Here is a 21,899-nt window from a genome sequence, read left to right as displayed (position 1 = left end):
CTGCTGGAGAAGTGCTGAGAGCAGGCGGCTCGGAAACCCAGAGCGCCCTTCCCTGCGCCTGCCAGCGCCCTCCCTAGCTGCGCAGAAGCTATAAAAAGCACAGCCCTTCAACAATAGGTGACATCACCCAGCAGCAGCAAGAACTGGATTCTGCCAGATGCCAGGAGAGTGACGGCCCCCACCCTCCCTCAGGACAGGAGCCCTTGGGAATGGGCCGGGGTATATTCCCCTGGATCCCGGGAGGGGTGGGTTAGACTCTGGTGGAGGGAGGCTGGGGGAGGGAAGGCTGATCCCGAGGGACATGGCGGGTGGGTGTCACTGTCACTGGAGATTTTTCAAGGGATGGGGGGACATGGGAAAGGAGCTGGGAGGGGGTGGAGGCTCGCTAGATCCCACAGTGTCCTCGGAATGTTCTGAGACAAGGAGAGGCGATGGAGGGTGGGCGTGGGCGCACAGGCAAAAGCCATGGGCAGGACCTGCAGGCTGCTTCCCCACCGGGCCCGCGTGTAGACAGTGCCGGGCACGCGGCAGCTCTGCTGACTGGCCTCTTAACCCCGGTTCTGGCTGTTTCTGCCGTGTAGTGAACGTGACCCTTTGGGCGGAGAGGTTGAGGGAGGGTGTCTCAGAGACCTGCCCAAGAGGCGCAGAGGGACACGCAGGGAGGGATGTGGAGGGAGGCTGATGTCCTTTCTAGTTCCAATGCCCTGGGGTCTGCCAGAACAGCCCTGGCGGACCCGCAGGCTCCTCACCCAGCAGGGAGCTGTGGGCTCTACTGCCTGTGCATGCCCCTCCCGGGACCTGGCCAAGCTGCCGGTGGGCTGTGCACAGAGAGAAGGCCGAGAGGGAAATGTTGAGCGTCTGATGGATCTGAGCCTCAGTTTCCTCACCTGTGAAGCTACAGCTGGGGGCGGGGAGTCAGGAGAGCTGAGACACAGACCCCTTGTGTGACCTGGGCCTCCACCTCAGGGCCTGTGGGCTCCGGGCCAAGATCCTTGGCCCTGAGGCTGGGAAGGGGCAGAGGCCCGTGGGACAAAGCAGGGCGCCGAGCTGCTGCCCAGACCAGCAACCTGAGCAAGAGCTTAGCTCCTCTGTCTGGAGACTTAACCTCCTTCTCTCTGGATCAGCAGCCTGGGCCAGCCCCGCCCTCCCTGTGCCGCCCCCCCCCGCCCCCTGCTGGGTGTCCCTTCTCTTCACACGCTCCCCTGGTGCTCCCCTTCTCTGTGGAGCCACATTCCAGCACTTGTCCAGCTGGCCTGGGGCCCCTCCTTCACAAAGCTGGTTCTGACCCTTCAGCCCCACTAATCCCCCTCCCGGGGCCCTCCCAGGGCACCCGGCGTCAGCCACACACCGCACACCTGGTGCCCCGGCTTAGGTTCAGATGCACAGGCCTCACTTCAAAGGGCAGCTGCTCCCCTGGCATCCCAGGCTGCTCTCTGCGCCCAGCCTCCCTCTGCGTCCCTCTCCTACCCGCTCCCCTCCCTGGCCAGCTCCCCAGCGCTCCAGCCACACCAGACACCTCCATTTCCCAAACACTCCGTATGCATTCTGCTATGGTCTGAAGGCTCGTGTTGCCCCAAAATCCATATGTTGAAATCCTAACCCCTGAAGGTGATGCTATGAGGAAGGGAGGCCTTTGGGAGGGGATTAGGTCATGAGGGTGGAGCCCTGGTGAACTGGATTCGTGCCTATGAAAGAGACTCTAGAGAGCTCCCGAGCCCCTTCTGTGGTGTGAGGACACAGTGCGGCACCTGAGCACGCTGGCACCCTGACCTCTGGCTTTCCAGCCTCCAGAGCTGTGAGCAATAACTTCCTGTCGTGTATAAGCCACTCACTCTGTGGTATGTTGTCACACTGGCCTACGCTGCCTAAGGCACACTCCCTCCAGGTCTGTGCCTCTGCTCTTCTTGGACATCCTTAAACCCTTTCTCTGCCTTCAAAGTCCTCCTTCCCCAGAGTCCAGCTCTCCCTAACCCCCTCTGCCCTGCCTGCACCGTGGTCAGAATTAACCCCTCTCTCCTCCCTGGACACCCAGCCCTGTTTGACCTTCGTGGCTACAGCGACTTCATTCTGCATTGCATCTCAGTGAGTGGGTGTGATGCTGCCCCTCTGCTCGTGGAGTTTCCTGGGCAGGACCGAGATTGGCAGGCACAGTGCTAGGCACAGACCTGCTTTCATCCTCATAGCAACTGCCACAGGGTATCGTTAGTACTGTTATAAAGATGAGCACAACTGAGGCTCCGAGAAGGTAAACAGCACGGCCTGGTCACCCAGCTGCTACACGGTGAAGCTGAGATTCCATCCCAGTTCAGTCTGAGTCCATGGCCAAGCTTGCTCTGAAGCCAGCACCTAGGAGCAGGCGGGCACACCGCGGTCCTTCCGTCATGTGTGTGAGGCTGAAGGGAGCGTGTGGCCTGTGTGGCCTGGGCTGGGGCCCTGTGCTTTTCTTGACCACACGGCATGGATGTCTGGTTTATTAGCTGCGGTCCTTTAGCATGTGGTGCCCAACTCTCAGGTGAAATAAGGTGCTGAGCTAGAACTGGGCAGGGCCATCAGCACCAGAATCCCTGCCACCCTTACCCTGACTCAGGCAGACGTCTCCACCTGCGGTGGAGCCAGGACAGCCCGTGACCCCAAGAGCCCTGGCCTAACCTGTCCCTCCCCACAGCAAGCCGGACACTGCTCTTCTCTGTCCCAGCTGGCTCCCTGGAGGGACACGAGACACTGGGAGGGCCCTGAGGCTTCCCACAAACTCCGTGGGCTCATGTCATGATGAGACCTCGTAGAGCAGGAAGGGCTTAGGACCACAAGCCCTCCTCGACTTCCTGGTTGTGTGACCTGCCCCCAACCCTTAGTTTGGGGGTGGCAGTGCCTGGCTCGCAGGGTGGCTGTGAGGGCTCACTGTCTTAAAGTGTCCAGCCCCGACTGGGTGGAGGAGATCGGTATAAGGCAGCCCTGAGTTTCAGGGACATTTGCTCCCTGATGGCTGGTGACAGTCACTCAATACCTTAGTGAGCAGCGATGGAGCCAGCTGTGGTTGCTCGGGCTTCCTGGGCCCACAAGAGAAGGATGGGCAGTGCCTCCACCTACCCTCTCTCCCACTGAGCCCAGGCCTTACCCGCACTGACCACTGACCTCTCCAGCCCCCACCAGCTCCAGCTGCCTCCCTTCCAGCCCCAGAAGCAACCAATGACCTCGTTCTTCCTGGGCTCCATCATCGTGTGTCCATCCTCTGGCCTGCCTGTGCTCTGACCCCTGGGCACTGTCCCCATTTAGCGGAAGAAAGTAACCGAACCTCATGGCCTGTGTCACCACCAATTCTTGATCCTCTGCTCACCTGCTCCCTGCTCTTGCTGCTGTTGCTGCTGCTCTCAGAAACCCTCTTGGGTTGACGTAGGGCTTTGACCTTCAGGAGTTGGTCAAGCCCATTCCACTCTCCTAGCCCCCTCCCCACTACTCTCATTTACTAGGTACTGTGCCAGCTGACCTCCTCCCCCAACTTTATTTACCAATGGAGACTATTTTACTGTGACTCCCTTTCTTTGGATAACTGATTAGTTGGGCTATATTTATTCACTCACACAATTATCTTTCCATTCACCTTCATCCAATCATCCTTCCTTCCATTCATCTATCTATCCATTATCCATCCATTCAGTCATGTCTTTATCCATCAGTGTAATTATCCATCCATTCATCTATCCACCCACCTAGCCATCCATCTAGCCATCCGTCCAATCATCCATGCCATCCAATACCTATTAAGCATGTACTAGGTAGCAGGCTTTATGCTAGATGCTTGGAATTCAGAACCTTTGTTCTCAGGAGCTCACAGTCCAGTCTGGAGACATGAGCTTTGATGTCCTTTCTAGTTCCAGTATCCTGGGAGCCTATGACCTGTACCCAGGATCAGGATATGCCAGTGAGCACCAGGTAGATGCTTGTGACTCGACTGAAAGGCTGATCTTCCTTCACTTGGGAACTGATGCTCTGAAATCCCCGCTTGCTTCTAAGCGGGTGCATTGACAATGTTCAAGGCCATGTAAGACTAGACATAGGGACCCTCTACAGAAATGTGAAGGCTATTGCCAACACCTGACGCTACCTCACCCTGTGAAAATCAGCAGAGCTCAGGGGAAGGCTGGCCAGAAAACAACTTCAAGTTTTACTCTCCCTGGATTCTTTATCTCTCCTCTCCAAATTCTTTCTGTCCCTGTCTTCCTCCCACCCCCATCTCTCTTACCTGTTCTCTTTTCCTCTTCCCTCCATCTCCCCCTGCTCCCTTCTCCTCATTTCCCTTCTCCTATTTATTCTCTCTTCCAATTAAGTGGTGGGACATGAAATTCAAATTCCGGCCACCATGTGGGTCCTTGGACAAGTGATGACAATTCTCAGGCCAGTGTCCTTCCCTAACGCCATGGCTCCCAGGGGACAAAGCCAGATGGTGCATTTGCCATGCCCAGCCTGCAAAAAAGGGCTCTTTTCCTCATGCCTCATCCATTTCCTCACCTTTCCCCTTCTTCTCTGTCCACGTTCCCCCTACTGCCTTTCTCCTTAGGAGACCACAGACAGGTGCCGACTCACATATTTAATCTTGTTCTAATTCTCACCTATAAAATCAACCCCTCCAAATGAAATCACTCTAATGGCATAAGATCTGCCAAAGAGTCTATGGATTCGCTCCCTGAGTCCTTTTCCTAACTCCCCTCCCCATCTTGGGTCAGAAGAGCAAAGAAGGAAGAAGGAGGAGAGTTTAAGAAGGAAGGTCGTCAGGACGAAGCACGGAGAGCCCCGTGGGCCCACCTTCCTCGGGGCACCCCTCCTGCTCACCGATGTGTCCTCTGAACATGAGGCAATGATGTTCTCAATGAAGGGGTTCCACTTGATGTCCAGCACGTTTCCCTGGTGACCACAGACCTTGGGGTAGTTGGGTTCAATCCTGCCTGTCTGCCAAGAAGAGAGAGAGAAGGAGATTAGTTTGATGGCCCTGAACAGAGAGCCTTTACTCTGGCTTCTAAAACGTCTTATTCATGCATGGCCCATGGACACAGACAATGGAGCAGTGAGGGCCTAGGGTGGTGGGTGGGGGTAGGCTGGAAGGGGTCAATGGGGAAAAAAAGGGACATATGTAATACTTTCAACAATAAAGAATTATTTTTAAAAAATAGTCAAATTCATTAAAAATCCTATCTAATAAAAGAGTAATATGCAAATTGACCAGGTACTGTGCCAGCTGACCTCCTCCCCCAACTTTGACCTCTGCTACACCCACCAGCCAATCAGGAGTGAGTATGCAAATTAACCCAACCAAGATGGCTGCGGTCACAGAGAGAACAGGAGGGAAGGCTTGGGTTTCCCCAGCGATGGAGGAAGCCAAGCTTTCTGCACACCCTGGCCTGGCTTGGCCTCCACTTAAGGCTACAAAGTTTCAATTATAGAAGATAAATGAATCCCAACAGAAATGGTTGCCACCACAGAGGGAGCAGGAGGCTTGGCTCCACTCCAGGCTACAAAGTTTCAATTGTAGAAGATAAATAAACCCCAGATATCAGGGCCTCCTCTTGGGTCACCAGGGGGTGTGGCCGGCCTGCAAACCACCACAGGCCCCTCGCCCAGGCCACCCCACACCCCAAGGGAACCCCCGCCCTAATCCGGGACACCCTTCAGGGCAAACCAGCCAGCCCCCACCCATGCACCAGGCCTCTATCCTATCTAATAAAAGAATAATATGCAGATTGACCATCATTCCAACACACAAAATGGCTGCCTCCATATGGTCAAAGATCCTGCCCCCATGTGGACACAAGATGGCCACCACAGATGGCCAGCAGGGGAGGGCAGTTGGGAGGGACCAGACCTGCAAGGGAGGGCAGTTGTGGGTGATCAGGCCAGCAGGGGAGGGCACCTGGGAGGGACCAGGCCTGCAAGGGAGGGCAGTTGGGGGCAATCAAGCCTGCAGGGGAGGGCAGTTAGGGGTGACCAGGCCTGCAGGGGAGGGCAGTTAGGGGTGACCAGACCTGCAGGGGAGGGCAGTTAGGGGCAAACAGGCTGGCAGGGGAGCATTTAGGCATCAATCAGGCTGGCAGGGGAGTGATAGGGATAGGGCCTAAATGGGCAGTCGGACATCCCTCGAGGGGTCCCAGATTGGAGAGGGTGCAGGCTGGGCTGAGGGACAACCCCCCAACCTGGTGCACGAATTTCATGCACCGGGCCTCTAGTAAATAAATAAAAACAAAATGTCTTATTTGTCTTTGAGTTTCTGCATCAGGCTGGGCCAAATTGCTCTGTGGCTGTGTCCTCCCCAACACTGCATGTAATGGGGGTGGGGTGGACACGACTGGTCCATACGCCACCTTTGTGCAAATTAGCAAAAGGTGCCTCTTCCTCAAGTAAAAACATTTGAAGTTAAGATGAATGATCAAAGGCTGCTGCCCTGGCAGGGCATACACCTAGACACTTGGATGTATGCACTCTCCCCAGTGCCCGCACTCCCCACTGCCCCCAGGGGAGGTGCTACAGCCCGGTTTGGGTCAGGAGGAGACTCTCCTGCTGTTCCAGGAGCCTGTGTTCACCTAAACACTGTCATTTAAGTAACTGATTCTGCCTGAGACCTGAACGGTGATGAGGCAGGCTTGTTCGGGGGGCGTCTTAAACACCTGTACACAGTAATAGTCTTTGGAGTCACACACGCCTGCGTCTGAATCGCAGCTCTGCCACCGGGCAGCTATGCAGCCTGGGGAAAGTCAGTGAATTTCTCTTAGCCTTGGTTTCTTCATTTCTGAAATGAGGATAGCAATGCCTACCTCTTAGCATTGTTGTGAAGATTAAATGAGCAAATGTGCTTAGCAAGGTTTTTAATGTGTAGATTAGCATTATAAAGACTGTTCAATATCTGACAGCTATTGTTATTGGACAGGCTAGATGACACCTCCTCCAGGAAGTCTTCCCTCATCTCCGTGGGTTAAGAGCTCCTCCTCTGTACGCTCACAGCATTCGGGGCTTCCCTCCGTGACAGCATCATCACATGGAGTTGCAGTCTGTTTCCGTGTATAAGCAACTGAGGACAGGGTCTGTGTCTCCAAATCTCCAGCTTTTAATAAGCCTGGCACATAGTAAGTGCTCAATTCATGATCTGAGAGACATTCTGTGAAGGGAATAGAGTCCACAAAAAATGGAACCAGGGATGTGGGGGTGGGGGATACTGGAAGGGTAGGTCCATGCTCAGAGGCTATAAGGTTGACAGGGAAAGGAAGGAAAATTGTAGGCAGAAGCTGTGTCTTCACCTTTTTTAAAAAATGTTTTTTTTATTGAGTTTTAGAGAGAGAAGACGTGAGAGGGATAGAGAGATAGAAACATCGATGCGAGAGAAACATCATCGATCAGCTGCCTCGTGCACCTTCAACTGGGGATCAAGTCTGCAACCTGGGCATGTGCCCTAACCTGGAATCGAACTAGTGACCTCTTGGTTCCTGGGTCGATGCTTAACTGCTGAGTCACATCAAGCCAGGCTCCACCCATTTAATACTAGTTTTTTGGGGTTTGGAGGAAATAGAGTTCTTTGAAGCACTGCTCATTTGCTAATGGTGTTAGGCAGTCAGAGGCACCTTAGGTAGGTGATACCTCACCCTCCTTTAGGTTCCTGGACTGAAAAATGAGGAACAGAACCAGTTTCTGCCACGGCCCTGCTATGCGTGCCCTGTACTTCACCAGCATGATGGCGCAAGCGTGACTGCAGAATGCTGTCCTGCCATAACCTCCCCACCCACGTCATGCATGCATCTCTATCAGCTCATTTCCAAATCCTTTGATTTTTTTGTGTGTGACACAGCAGTGGCAGGATGGGCAGAGAAAAGAGAGCCCTAAGAGGAAATGGCCGTGGGATGGAGGGTGAGGAATGAGGAGGAGTGAGAGAGGAAAAACGCCTCAGAGGTTGTCCTCCAGCAAACTTTACTGAAGCTGTACACAGTGGGAACATTAGAGATTCAGAGAGAGTGGGTATCAGTTAAGAATGGAATCCCCTTTGGCATGAGGGATGCAATTCAAAACTGGAACATGTTTTCCAATTTCTTTCAGACTGTTGGACACTGTTTCTTTAAATGAGACTGTAAGCAGAGACTGGACCACACGAGGCCCTGGGATTTATTAGAGTTACACCTTATCCTCTTTTACTTTTATGACAAGCCTACGAGCTAGGCATGAGGAAGTGAAGGCCCAGAAGGGTTAAGCAACAAGCCCAAGGTTTCCCAGCTGAACCTGAAATGCAGGCGCCTACCTAGGGGGGTCCTCAAAGCTGAGCTCTGTGAAGCCCAATGCTCGTCATTGGCCGGCTCCCCTCCTCCAGCTCCGAGGTCCATGGGCGGACAGCCCTGCACTGTCAGCTCCCACAGCTCACGCACTCTCGGACTGAGCCGTTCCTGACATTGGACCCCAAAGGCTGCGTCGGAATGATCCCCGAGCAACGCTGATTGCATTAAGCTTTTGGCACCCAGCCCGGCCCAGGCAAATCGGAGGGGCACGGGATCAGTCAATAGGTGGCCATCAGCTAACAGCAGCTCTGGCCCGCAGCCTGTGGGTGACGCACAGAGGGGCCGGCGAAGCAACATCCCTGGGACCTATTCAGTATGGGGAGAGGTCAGAGCCCTGCGCTGGGAAGGGAGTGAGTCTTTTTGAAACAGAATAATCCCGATGTCATGTATAAGTCTAGGTGGACCTCTCTCTCTACAATGGATGCATCCCCCAATGCGGTGGGTAATAATAATGATCACGCCTTAAGCACACTGTTGCTTATGTGAATGGTGACCCTCGAGTTTTGCAGCACACAACCAACGTGGCTCTACGTGGCAGCCGTAAGGGCAGGCTTTCAAACTAGGCAGCTCTGGTTTTTCCTGTGGTATATAGTAGGGTTTCGCATAAAATGTTGTTAGAAAGACAAGTCCCATTGGTAAGAAGAAAAGTTTGAAAACCAGTGTTCTATAGAGAAATCAAGCAAATTAAAAATACTATTATTAACTCCATGAAAAAAGAAGTTGTATATAAGAAAGCTAACACAATCATAATGCATGATTTATATATAGTATTTACATAGTTGTAATAATGGAAATTCCAAATATTTATTTAAACAAGAGTTGTGCTTTAATGTGCTGGGAGGACAGAGGTAGGGGAAGTGTGTGTGTGTGTGTGTGTGTGTGTGTGTGTGTGTGTGTGTGTGTGTGTGGTAAGAGGGGAGATAGAGCTGGAAGAGAGCCAGATCCCTGTCATCCATAATAGGAAGTCAATAGACAAGGTCTAAGATTTTAAAAATCAAAACATGGCAGTAGAAGCAGGTAATTAAGAAATATGGGGATAAGTGCAAAAAGAAACAGCTAAAAGCAATGCAAGTAGCCACTTTAAGGAGTGGGAAATGAGGGATGTAGCAAAGTGGGACAGGAATGGAGGGTAGAGGCCATGATGTGCCAGTAAATGTTCAACAACTGGTTCTCCTGTGGGGAAAAGGCCCTGGTTTTGAGCATCTGCCCATGTGAGTGGTGTAAATATCCCATCGTGGCTGACTTCAAGTTGCCGGGAGGGTATCACCAAAAGCAGAGTTAGAGGAGAATCACAGTAGACCCGTTACATAATATTTCTACCATTAGATACAGTCATCCCTCGGTATCCTCAGGGAATTGGGGCCAGGATCCCTGAGGATACCAAAATCCACAGATCCACAGATGCTCAAGTGCCTTATAATTTACGCACATTCTCCCGTATACTTTATTTATTTATTTTAATATATTTTATTGATTTTTTTACAGAGAAGAAGGGAGAGGGATAGAGAGTTAGAAACATGGATGAGAGAGAAACATCGATCAGCTGCCTCCTGCACATCCTCTACTGGGGATGTGCCCGCAACCAAGGTACATGCCCTTGACCGGAATTGAACCTGGGACCCTTCACTCCACCGGCCGACGCTCTATCCACTGAGCCAAACCAGTTAGGGCTCTCCCGTATACTTTAAATCATCTCTATGTTACTTATAATACCTAGTACAATGTAAATACTATGTAAATAACCGTCATACTGTATTGTTTAGGGTATAAAGGCAAGGAAAAGTCTGTACATGTTCAGTACAGATGCAACCATAATAGGCCTAATTACATAGTACAGGCCAGCAACAACGTAACTTCCCCCCCATATTTTAGATCTACGTTTGGTTGAATCTGCCGTTGTGTGTGGAATCCCAGACTACCAGAGTGTGATAGACATAAATAACCTCAAGAGCACAAACTAGTACAATAATTAGAAAGTAATGACTTTAATATTTAGTACCTCTGTTTTTAATATAATTTATTTAATTGGAAGTCTGCATAATTTAATTTTTAGTAATAGCTGTGTTTAACAACCAACTTGCAAAACTCCTGAAAATGTAACAGCAGGCTCTCACAGGCCAGTACAAGCCGACTCCCGCACATCACGTGTGGTGCTGTGGGCCTTGTCACTGTCAGACTTTATGAACTCTGTATAATTATCACTCTGCTAGACAGGAAATTAAAGAGCAAACAAGTAAAATGCATGCACCAGGTGTTCTAAAGGAAGCTTGTTCTGAAGGGTCCCAGGTTCGATTCCAGTCAAGGGCACAAGCCAGCCCAATCCCCAGTAGGGGGTGTGCAGGAGGCAGCCAATCAATGATTCTCTATCATCATAAATGTTTCTATCTCTTTCTCCCTCTCCCTTCCTCTCTGAAATCAATAAAAATATATTTTTAAAAATTAAGACATCCACTGCTGTCTTATTTATCATAGGGAACAGTCTTTTAAATGTCCAACAATGGGGCATCACCAAAATGAGTGGCAGTACACCAATATAATGGAATATTATAAGTGCATTTAAAATCATATTTTCAAAGTATGTTTAATGACATGGGACTTGTTCAAGATATAATGTTTAGTGAAACAGTCAAAACCAAGTTAAATACATAAAACAATCTCTACCTATTAAAAAACACAGTCTGTAAGAAAACACATCAACTTGTTCATAGTGGCCATCTCGGGCTAGGTGGATATTAGTGGTTTTCACTTTTCCACAATGAACATTTAAAACTTTTATTAAAAAGATAAATGTTATTTATTTAAACACACACACACACACACACACACACACACACACACACACACACACACACCCTATAGCTTTGATTGAAAAATATTCCTCTCTGGTTTTGGTCAAGCAGGTTTTATTTTTTAATTTTTTAATTTTTATTTTTTAAATATATTTTATTGATTTTTTTACAGAGAGGAAGAGAGAGGGATAGAGCGTCAGAAACATCGATGAGAGAGAAACATCGATCAGCTGCCTCCTGCACACCACCTACTGGGGATGTGCCTGCAACCAAGGTACATGCCCTTGACCGGAATCAAACCTGGGACCCTTGAGTCCACAGGCCGACGCTCTATCCACTGAGCCAAACCAGTTTCGGCTATTTTTTTATTTAAAAAAAAAATTTTTTTTATTGATATCAGAGAAGAAAGGAGAGGGAGAGAGAGAGATAAAAACATCAATGATGGTAGAAAATCATTGACTGGCCGCCTCCTGCATGCCCCACACATGGGATTGAGCCTGCATATGCCCTGACCAGGAATTGAACTGTGACCTCCTGGTTCATAGATTGATGCTCAACCACCAAGCCACCTAGACGGGCAGTCAAGCAGGTTTTAAAAAATAAGGTGCAGCTGGAGTCTACCAGGTTTATATGTTTCAGAAGCTTTTGTGGAACATAAATGTGTTTGCTCATACAGGCTTCACTACTCCCTTGTTACCAAGAATGGTTTGGAGGCGGGGAATAAGATCCTTTAAATTGAATGAAATTATATAACGAATTGAAAGCGGGTTTCAGTCTGTGTGTGTGTGTGTGTGTGTGTGTGTGTGTGTGTGTGTGTGTGTGTGTACAGCCAAGGCCAGGCCCTCTCCCTGGGGAAGGTGGGCATCTCGGCTTACCCAGCAGCCTGCCCAGGGGAGCGGCGGGTGCTCTGGGCCTCAGTCCAGGCTTTATGTGAACCCAGTGAACTGACTGAGGATGAGATTTTCAAAACAACCTGCATTGCAGCTGCAGCTTCCTAGAATCTTGCAATGCTGCAAAGCTGAATTTTGTTCACAGGAGCCAAATGCTTTCTTACCTGGGGAATCAGCTTAGCAAGGCAGAAAGAACAGACGCTGAGCAGGAGGTAAGGTTTCTAGGCCCATAGGCCCAGTTCCACACCCATCTGGCTGGCTGAATGACCTTGAACATGACCCTGGCCTCTCTGGACTTCCCATTCCCAGACCCTGGACTAATGCCCTACCGCTTCTTACTGTATGAAGCAAGGCATACCTGCTATCAGAAAGACGCAGGATGGCAGTTCTAATGATAACTAAAAAAGAGAAGGGTGGTAGTAAGAGACCATTTGATAAGTGCTTATAAAGTACCAGGCCTTGTGCTAAGCAATTTGTATACATTACTAGAGGCCTGATGCACGAAATTTGTGCAAGGGGCTCGGCCCCCGCAGCCCCAGCTTCGTCCAGAAGGTAGTCTGGAAGGACGTCCAGGAGGACGTCGGTCTAATTAGCATATTATGCTTTTATTATTATAGATTTTATTTAATTCTTGTAACAACCTTACATAGTTTTATGAAATCATTTTAACCCTCCGGTATCAACCCATCTTATGGAAGAGAAAACAGCTCTGGGAGGTGACCTCCCGAAGGCGACACAGCTGGGAAGGGAGGAGCTGCCATTTGCACTTGGCGTTGTCTGGCTCTGAGGCATCTCTGCTACGCTGCCTCCGATTTCAGAATGTGGGTGAGACACTTGATAAATTAGGGGGGAAGTGGGGTCCTAAGAAGGGGCTGGCTGGCAACTCCACGTGCCCCTTAAACTTGTTCTTGCAGATTCTCCCTTCCCTCCTCCTTTCTCACCCAGACTCGCCCCTCCCCCTAGCGATTCCCAAACTTTGCTACATTTTGGAATCACCTGGGAAGTTTGAAAATCCCAGTGCCCACATTGCACCCTGTACCAATTTAATCATAAAGTCTGGGAGGGGGGAGCCAGACATCAGTATTTTTTAAAGATCCCCCAGTGATTCCAATGGGCAGCAGAGTTTGGGAACCACTACCCTAGAGGCTCCCTATTCTGGTGGGAGCCCCTGCAATACTCATGCATTTTAAGACAGGCTCCGTGGCTGCCTGACTCAGTGGTAACCAGTGTAGGCGTGGAGGGTGGGGTGAGAAATTAAAGAACATCATTGCACACCTAATACAGACTCATTGGCAGGAACCACAGATAAAGCAAATAGAAAGATACCATCAGGAGGACCCAGGGTAATGGATAATGCTGAATCCAAGAGATGGGTGATGTAATGGTGGAACCTCAAGCTTCCAGATGGGTGATGTTTTTGGATGTGCCACCCTGATCATCACATTCCCTCCTCCATGATCTGCCCCATGCATCCCAGACCATCCAATTAAGCTGCTCACAGTCTTCTCTGCTCTCTCTCCTCTGGATGGAAGTTGATATTAAATGGGAGAACCATTGTAAAATAGGCACTGTAGTCCTTCTCCCCAAAGCTCTGGGCAAAGGTCAGGTCCCCTGTGTCCCAGCCTTCTGGTCTGAAGGAGGTCATGCCCCCAACTCACAGCCCTTGATACTTCTCAAAGCACTTGCACTTACATGATCTTAATATAGCCCAGGGAAGTGTGACTCTGGTCACCCCACCAGGCAATGGCAGCCACAGAGAGTTTGTGCAGGTTCAGAGCTCGGGTACCACACGGCCTCCTCAGGCAGGAAAGGAAGAGAGTGCTTGCGCCGTCTCTGTGCTGTCAACACTAGCATTGGCCTGCTCCTCCCCTGCCACGGAGCCAAGCTCTCCTAGAAGGTGGGAGCACTAGGGACACGAGGCCTGTGGGGTTCGGCTACAAGCTCTTCAGTGTCACCCCGTATTTGGCCCCAGGCAGGCCTCATCCTTCCAGAGACCCTGCCACAGAGAGAACCCCTGTGGAAACCCACCCCAAATGGGGAGGGACGGAGGTATGAATGACCCTGAGGAGGAATAGAACCCAGTCAAGGTCAGGAGCCATTCCCAGGTCAGCCGTACTGGGGGCCCCACCAGACCTTCTCATGTTTTACAGAGGCTGCTGCCAGGAGTCTAAGAATCCCTCCTTCCATTTGCCATCTGGCCCAGGGAAGGAGGAGAGAAACAGGGACCCTCTGGCCTGAAGCTCCTCCTGCAAACTCCCCCCTCCCCCATCCACATAGGCTCCTGCTGCATGAAGGAAAGCCATTCAGGGCTATTGTTTCTGCCCAGCCCACCTGGGAGTTAGGAGCATCACTAAACCTCTGTCCCAGTGGGAGGGGTGAGATCCAGGAGCAGGGCACTGGGCTCCTGTCAGCCCGGCTGCTCACTGGTTGTGCGGCCGGGGACAAGTCTCTGTCCTGCTGGTCTGCATCTCTCCCTCTGAAAAGTGAAGGTGTTCTGGAAGGACAGAGATAACAAATACGTGGTCCACATGCCACCCCCAGGCTTCCGTCTCTGCAGCAGGCATCGCTAACGGCTCACTGGGTCCTGCCCGAGCCCTGAAATCCTTCTCGGTGGCCAGACTGGGCAAATGAGATGAAGTTTGTGTGTCTGCCTGGGGCCACATGACCCCAGAGTTCTGACAGCTGTTCACATGTGAGCGCCTTGCTAAGCCTCTGAGACTCGGATTCCCGGAGGCCTCGGCTACGTTAATCCCCACACAGGCCTTCACCTCTGCTCCTTCCTCTCCAGCCCACAGTGCCCGCAGCCCCCTGAGGTGCCCAGCAGTCTTCCAACTGGTCTCCTTGGTGCTCCCATCTCTCAAACCCCTGTGTGAGATTGGCATTCTCTAATTATCACTTCCATTTTGCAACTCCTCCAGAATCTTCCATAGTTGTAACCATTTGTAGGAATTTTGGCACTTGGACATCCCAGCCCCCTTCCTGATTTCGGGGACTCTCCCACTGTGTGATGTACCGATGGGATGCAGCCCCTCACCATCCATCGGGAGAGCTGAAATGGGGCTCCTCCTACCCAGGGTCCTCTGCTGGTCACGGAGGGGGCACATGACCCGGGTTGGCCAATCAGAACCTCCCACCCAGAAAGGGCCAGGACTGATCTGACTTCCTGCTCTGGGCCCTCCGGATGCCTGGTGCTCACCTGTGTTCCAAGTCTGGTTCTCTACTGACCCCCGCCCCTCAATTCTGTGAAGGCCCCAAATCCCTGTCCACTTAAGAGGACTAAGGGTGACTTCTGTTGCTAGCAACTAGGAATCCTGAGTCAGCTCCCTTGTCCCTACCTCATCAGATCCAGCTCACCTGCTTGGCCTTTGAGGGCCCACACTCTGTTCCCACCTCTACCCTTAGCCATCAGTTTGCTCAGCCCTCTTGAGGTCACACTTTTCAGATTGTCAAGAGATGGACACAACTTTAAATGTTAGGTCTCAGGTCCCAATAAAATAGTGACATCTCCCTATATCCCAATATATCCCAATATTTTGATGACCACACCTTTTTTTTTTCCAGCCTGGCCACGATGCTGCGCTGCTTCTCAATAGCACTGCCTTGCACTGGTTGCTTTATTTCATGGGTGTTGGTTGCCTTCCCCAGGATATTATTAGCACTTTCATCTCAAATACGATAACCATGGAGGGTTCCCAGCAGAGCGTGGGACACAAGTGAAACCGAAGAAGCCTAAGACATGCTTCTTATGCCCTCGGCCCCAAACACAATGTCAGTCTATATTCGGGACCCAGTGATTTCCCAGCCAGTTGCACAGATGCCGCTTTTGTTGGCGGTGGGAGTGGATCACGGAACACCATCCACACTCCCCTTAGCGGAGCCTCTCCTCTGCCTCGCCTCTGGGTTTGTTCACGAGAGACCCACCATCCACCAAAAGCATGCAGACTCAGCATGGGCCCCATGCCCGCATAGACACTACCAAGACTGAGCCCTGGGCCGTCACTGGCCACACGGAGACCTCTGGCTCAAACCCTCAGCCTCGCTCCATCAGCAACATCTCAGGGGCCAAAGAAAGGGCTATACCACCTCCGAGGCAATGGCCTTGCCAATGCCCTTGAAATGGAAAGTGAGCAGCCCAATCCTTAGGTGCCCCGCCTTGTCCCAGGCTTTCTCCAGGCTGTGCCTGCTGAGCTTGGGTGATCCTCGGGCTAGGGGGTGGGAGAAGGGACAGACTGCACTCCAAGCTCCTAGGAACCGGGTCCAGCTTGGCTCTGCCCACACCAGTGAGTGATGGGCAAGTTCCTCCTGGGGCTGCAGTTTCCTCACGAGACAATATACATAAGCTCACCCAGCACAGTGCCTGGCACCAAATAACCACTCAACAGATACTAGTTGTCGTTATCTGCAAAATGAGGATTTGTGTCTCACCTGTCCTTGTGCAACCAGACCTAGCACAGCGCCTGAACACATGGGCTCAGAAGTGTCTGCTGAACAGAATTGAGACACCAGGGCCCTCTAGTGCCGACAGTCTATGGTTAGAAACAGCCTCCACTCCTCCGCCAACACGGACAGGACCCTCCTGGGTTTGGTGCTGGCCACGGAGAGCTGAAATCCCTCCTTTGAATGTCAGCTCCATGACAATCTATCTGTTTTGGTCACGCCTGTATGCCCAACATCTAACACAGTGCCAGGCACCTAGTAGACTCCCAATAAATATTTACTGAATGAATACACGAGTGGGAAGTAGATGATATTTCCAGAAAGGCCCCCCGCCCCCACCAGCCCAGAGGCCAGGGCAGAGACTGGCTCCTACCTTCAAGCAGAGCTAGGCTGCCAGAGGGGCCAGAGGGGCCAGAGGGGCTGCATCCCTCTTGTGCCTGCCATTGGGCCTCCAGCCAGATCCATTAGCTTCCCAGTCACCTGGGGCTACTCTAATTCCCAACCGATAAAGGGGACAGAGGCCTGGCCTGTGTTGAGCTCTGGGGGACGCAGGGGGTTGATTGTGCAGCACCTGTTTGGGGGGCTCCCCACATGAGACAGTAAGGGCAGCTGCTTTGAGCTTGGCTCTGGGTGCCCCGCCCCCCCCCCCCCCCCCCCCAGCCGATCCTTGGGAAACTTACAGAGGCCGCTGCCTTTTCCATTATTGCCCCAAGACCCCGTGACTACCTTCTGGGGGCTCTGTGTGAGGAGGGCAGAGAGGCCTCCCATCTGCATAGAAATTGGGGCTTTCTGGTCCCCCATCACCCATACCCTGAGCCGTGGAGCCCCAGGCCATGCTACCTGACTCCTCCCGGGGCCATGCCTGGCTCGGGGGTCTCCCAGATGGATGGGGAGGGCTAGAACCCACCCAGGGTTGTAGGGTGAGCTGGTAGCCAGAGGCATAGGTGCTGAGCAACTCTTCCAGGGATGTCAAGTACATTTTAGGCCTTCGTCAGGAAGGGACAGTGGCGTTTGGGGTGCAAAGGGGGGCTCCTGCCAATTATAGAAGGGCATGAATATGGCCTCCTGGGCCAAAGCGATGGGCCTTGCTAGGCCCCAGGAGGCAGAGGATTTTCACGAAAGCCTGCTCTCTCTGCTTGGGCAGAGGAGGAAGCCCCCACCCCCGTGCAGCCTCGTGGCTTCCCACAGTTGCAGAGGACCTGTGGCCACTTGAGCCAGGGGGTCAAGAAGGGTGCCCTGGTATCTAGAAAATGCTGCTCCTGCCCTCAGCAGCTCACGCTTTCCCTGGGACGATGAACTAGAGGAAGGGACGGGTCTGCAGTTCCAAGCAGAGGCTGACCGGCTGAGGAAGGGGGATGAATACAAGCTTGTTTCCCCTCCGTTACTGTGAGACCCTCACAAAGGACCGACAGCCAGGCAGAAGGCAGACGCTGAAAGGGGCACTCCAGAGCACGCCGGAGGGGGTACACACACTCCAGCTCATGCAGGATTAGAAGTATTTTCGCCATCATGGCTGCCTTCTTCAGATTACCTTCCGCTCTATTTCCCAATTAAAGTATGGCTCATGGAGCTCAGAACAATGCTGTACTTCTAGCCTGTGGTCTGACCACCACAAAAGGGAGAGGGAAGAGTTCCTCCTTCTGTCTGGACTCTAATGTTTTTCTGCCTTATACTAGTAAAAGAATCTCTGACTCGCCGGTTGACTCATATCTGAACTCCCACCATTAGGGATTCTTTCCTTTGGTGCTACACCTTGATGCTCTTAATATACACACACTACTAAGAAGGGCATAGTGATAGGAGATGCTGGTCATTCTGAATGAGCTTTGAGAACTTATCTAGAGGCAGATCTGAAGGAAAGGAGCATGAAGACATTGGTGGAGAATGTGGAGGGGTAGGTAAGAAAGAAAGAATAGGTGGATAAGGCCAATGCAAACTCTTAACCTCAGACCTTGCCTAATCAGATCATTGGGCATCAATGAGTTTGGTGTTCGTCACGCTGTGTTCTACAGAGAAGCCCTGACATATGAGCTCTCTGGTGGTCAGCGCCCCTGCTCCTCACCCCACCATCAGTGGGAGGCCCAGAGAGGGGAGGGCACTTGCTCTGGGATACCCAGTGAGTACGTAGGTGATGGCTATGCCCAGGGCCACACCCAGTTTGAAGACACTCAGGTTAGTGCCCAGTTCCAACCTTGTCAGGTCTAGAGGACCTGCTCATAGGAAGAGGACAGGAAGGTCACCCTGAGAAGACATGGGGCATACATCAGTTACCTGAGGGTGGTTCACTGGCTTCACTCCCAGGTTACAGACACTGGTGGGGCATTCCACTGATCTCACCTACCTTCCTGGCACATCTGTGCAGGGAATATCCCCCACCCCCTTTCCTGAAGCCATCAGCAGGGAGCTCTCAGACCCCAAAGGGTTGCTTCCTATCTGGAAGTCCTTGCTGTCCAGAGGATAACATAGTGGCCAAGCAGAGGAAGCTGTGCTACTGCAATTCCACCAGCAGAGGGCGGTAGCTGCGCTGCTCTCAGCAGCATTCAGAAATGTAGACTGTGTGGGAGGAAACTTGGCCCACCAGCTCTTCCTAAGCTGGGGTCCTAAGACACACACTGCCTTGGCCTGAGTGTTCCTAGTGCTCAATTGACTAGAAAATTCCTTTTCATGTTGAGATGAAAATCCATTTCCTTGTAATTCTTGTCATAAGCGCTTAGCTCTGCTTCTGGGGCCACACGGAAAACGTCAATCCCTTTTTGCTTTGCAAGCTCTCGGGAGTTGGAGTCCCCTTTCCTCGTTGGCCACCCACAGTGCTATGTGACTTTGGGCAAGACCCTTTCCTTCTTTGGAACTTTATTTTCTTACCTATGAGACAATGGGATGGATCCTGATAAATTAATTCTAAGGCTCCTTCCAATTTTGACATCCCAAATGATGACTCTTTCCGTTACCACCATTACCACTGAAGGGCAGGAGAGGGGACGCTATGTACCTCCCACTCTTGGCTTGGGTTTCCAGCACTCACAGTGGCTCCCAGGCACTCTGTTCCCACCCTCCAAGCTACAGCCTGTTCTTAGACCCTTCCCCTTGGGGTTTGGGTTCTCCTGGCTGCTGCATACTCACACCCACCTCCACCGGAGCTCATCTTCAGCCCAGGCCTCGCTGACACTTTCCATTAAATGCCTGTGACCCAACTGTCATGGGGGGCGGGGGGCTGCTCACAGGTTACCTCCATTACCAAGGACATTACCAAGTTGTCCTACTATCCCGCTCTATTATCTCCTGGGATAATCACTATTATTTGTGGTGTACATTTTCCCCAAGCTGCACACAGTGAGCAAGTGGAGTAGTGTCCTTCCATCCCTGTCCACTGCCCCCGAGGGCCCCCAACACGCTCTCCAGGGCTTCGGGAAATTGTCAGGCATAGTCAGAATTTTCCAGCTACTGCATAGCTCTCCCCTGCCTCTCAGAATACTATCTCTTCCTGTAAAACACTTTAATCCTGGGATGCAGCCTTCAAGAGGACCCGTAATCTCCACCTCCTGGTACACACACACCCCCTGGGCAATCCCCTCCCACATTCCACCAGGGGTGGTCTGTGATGCTAACAGAACGTGGCTCCTGAGAGCTGTAAGGGCTCCTGGTTTCTGCCTGGAGGCCTTGCTCTCTTGGATCATCACTGGGGGAGGCTGGCCGCCATCAGAGAGGACACAGCCTATGGAGAGGCTCAGGCGTCAGGAACTAAGGCCACCCAGTTCCCCCAATCAGATGATTGTAGGCCCAGTTGGCAGCTCAGCTGTAACCTCATGGGAGATCCTGAAGCAGAACTACCCAGCTACGTTTTGGGGTAATTTATTATAAAGAAGGAGAAAACTAATACAGATATAATTCCCGTTTGTTGTGAGGCAGGCAGAGAAGCTTTAGCACTTGAGATTTTGAAATAGCAAACTGAGGCATAGAGCAGGTAAACCATGTGGGTGAGGCTTTCATCAGCAGGGGGGTCCACAGCCAATGAGGAGTGGCCCTAACCTGTGAACTTTCTTGGGTGCCCGGTGTGGGCTCCAACCCCTGACATTTTAGAGGCTCCCCCTCACTTTTTTTTTTAAGTAGTGAGAAAAATAAGGTAGGAAAGTCGGGAAATACAGATGAGGAATGACTGATTTTATTTCTTGGTGAATATTGGCTCAATTTTATACCCAGCAGGAGAGAGTTTTGTTTTGTTTTTTTCCTGTGGCATTAAATATTTTTGACATCACCATTTTTAATGGCAGCATTGTATTTCACAGTATGGCTATATCACAGTATATTATGCAATCTCCTACCTCTGGATGTATATGTGATTGATAATTTGCAACACTTTAAAAAGGCTGTAGTAAACACAGCTGAATCTTTACACACATATGTGAGTGTTCGAAAATATATTTTTATTGATTTCAGAGAGGAAGGGAGAGGGAGAGAGAGATAGAAACATCAATGATGAGAGAGAATCATTGATTAGCGACCTCCTGCATGCCCCCCATTGGGAATCGAGTCTGCACCCCAGGCATGTGCTCTGACTGGGGGATCATACCATGACATCCTGATTCATAGGTTGATGCTCAACCACAATGGCCGGCCATATGTGAATGTTTTAAAGGATAAGTTCCTTTCAGTGAAAGTGCTAGGTTAACAGGTCTGCACTTTACAATATGCTTTTGTTATAAAATTTTAATTGCCCTCCAAAAAGGTTGTACTAATTTGTATTCACATCAGCAACTCAAGAGAATGACCATTTCCCTATACCCCTGACAGCAGATAATATTATAATGACTTTAACTTCCTTATTTTTAGATGAAAAATAAGATTTCATTTATTTCATTCACAAGTCTTGGATGCTAGCAAAGTTGGTTATGTCTTCATTTGCTCACTGGACATTTGCATTTCCTTGCTTGTGAATGACCTCATTATATGAGCGAGGTACTCATTTCTTTTTCTTAATGATTGATAAGAGCTCTTTGTATATTAGAGATATTAATTTTGTATTATTATCCCTTTTCACTTTTGATCCACCTGCAAAAACTAATGATTCTAAATATTTCTACTTTGCCTCTTTTTCCCTATTCAGTTCCCTCCCTAGTTGGTCGAGCCACCAAACCTCCTTTGGAATGATGTCTCCAGCAAGCTCAGGCTGATTTCTGGGGCTCAGAGGCATAAAATCATAGCAAGCTCAGAAAGCCTCACTCATTGCTCTCGGATAAAGTGAGACCAGGCAGTGAAACACCAGAAGTCAGGGGCAGTCACAGGAATGTTAGCTCTGCTGGCTCCGGTTGACTTCCGTATTTATGCAAAGCACTGCAATTTCTTTCAGAGATCACGTCCCATCCACTGGGCCAGAAAAACCTACCATACTCTTCACACCACACCCACTTTGCCCTGGCCAGAGAGAGGACCTGCTACGGTTCCCATTAGGGAGCTGCCCATTTGCTGGTTGCAAAGATGTCCTT

General features: G+C 51.0%; 1 protein-coding gene across 1 annotated transcript in view; it reads right to left on the bottom strand.

Moving 5' to 3' along the window:
- Positions 1 to 21,899, bottom strand: part of CORO2B (coronin 2B) — a 129,500-nt gene that overhangs the window by 20,775 nt on the left and 86,826 nt on the right. Inside the window, exon 3 of the mRNA XM_079769659.1 lies at positions 4,828 to 4,944. Coding sequence (XP_079625785.1) covers positions 4,828 to 4,944 — 117 coding nt within the window. The remainder of the gene's footprint in view (positions 1 to 4,827; positions 4,945 to 21,899) is intronic.

The sequence above is a fragment of the Cnephaeus nilssonii genome (genome assembly GCF_951640355.1).
Source record: "Cnephaeus nilssonii genome assembly, chromosome: 4".
NCBI classification, from domain to species: Eukaryota; Metazoa; Chordata; class Mammalia; order Chiroptera; family Vespertilionidae; genus Cnephaeus; species Cnephaeus nilssonii.
The sequence above is the reverse complement of the archived record's forward strand: the minus strand, read 5'-3'. Positions and strand labels throughout refer to the sequence as shown.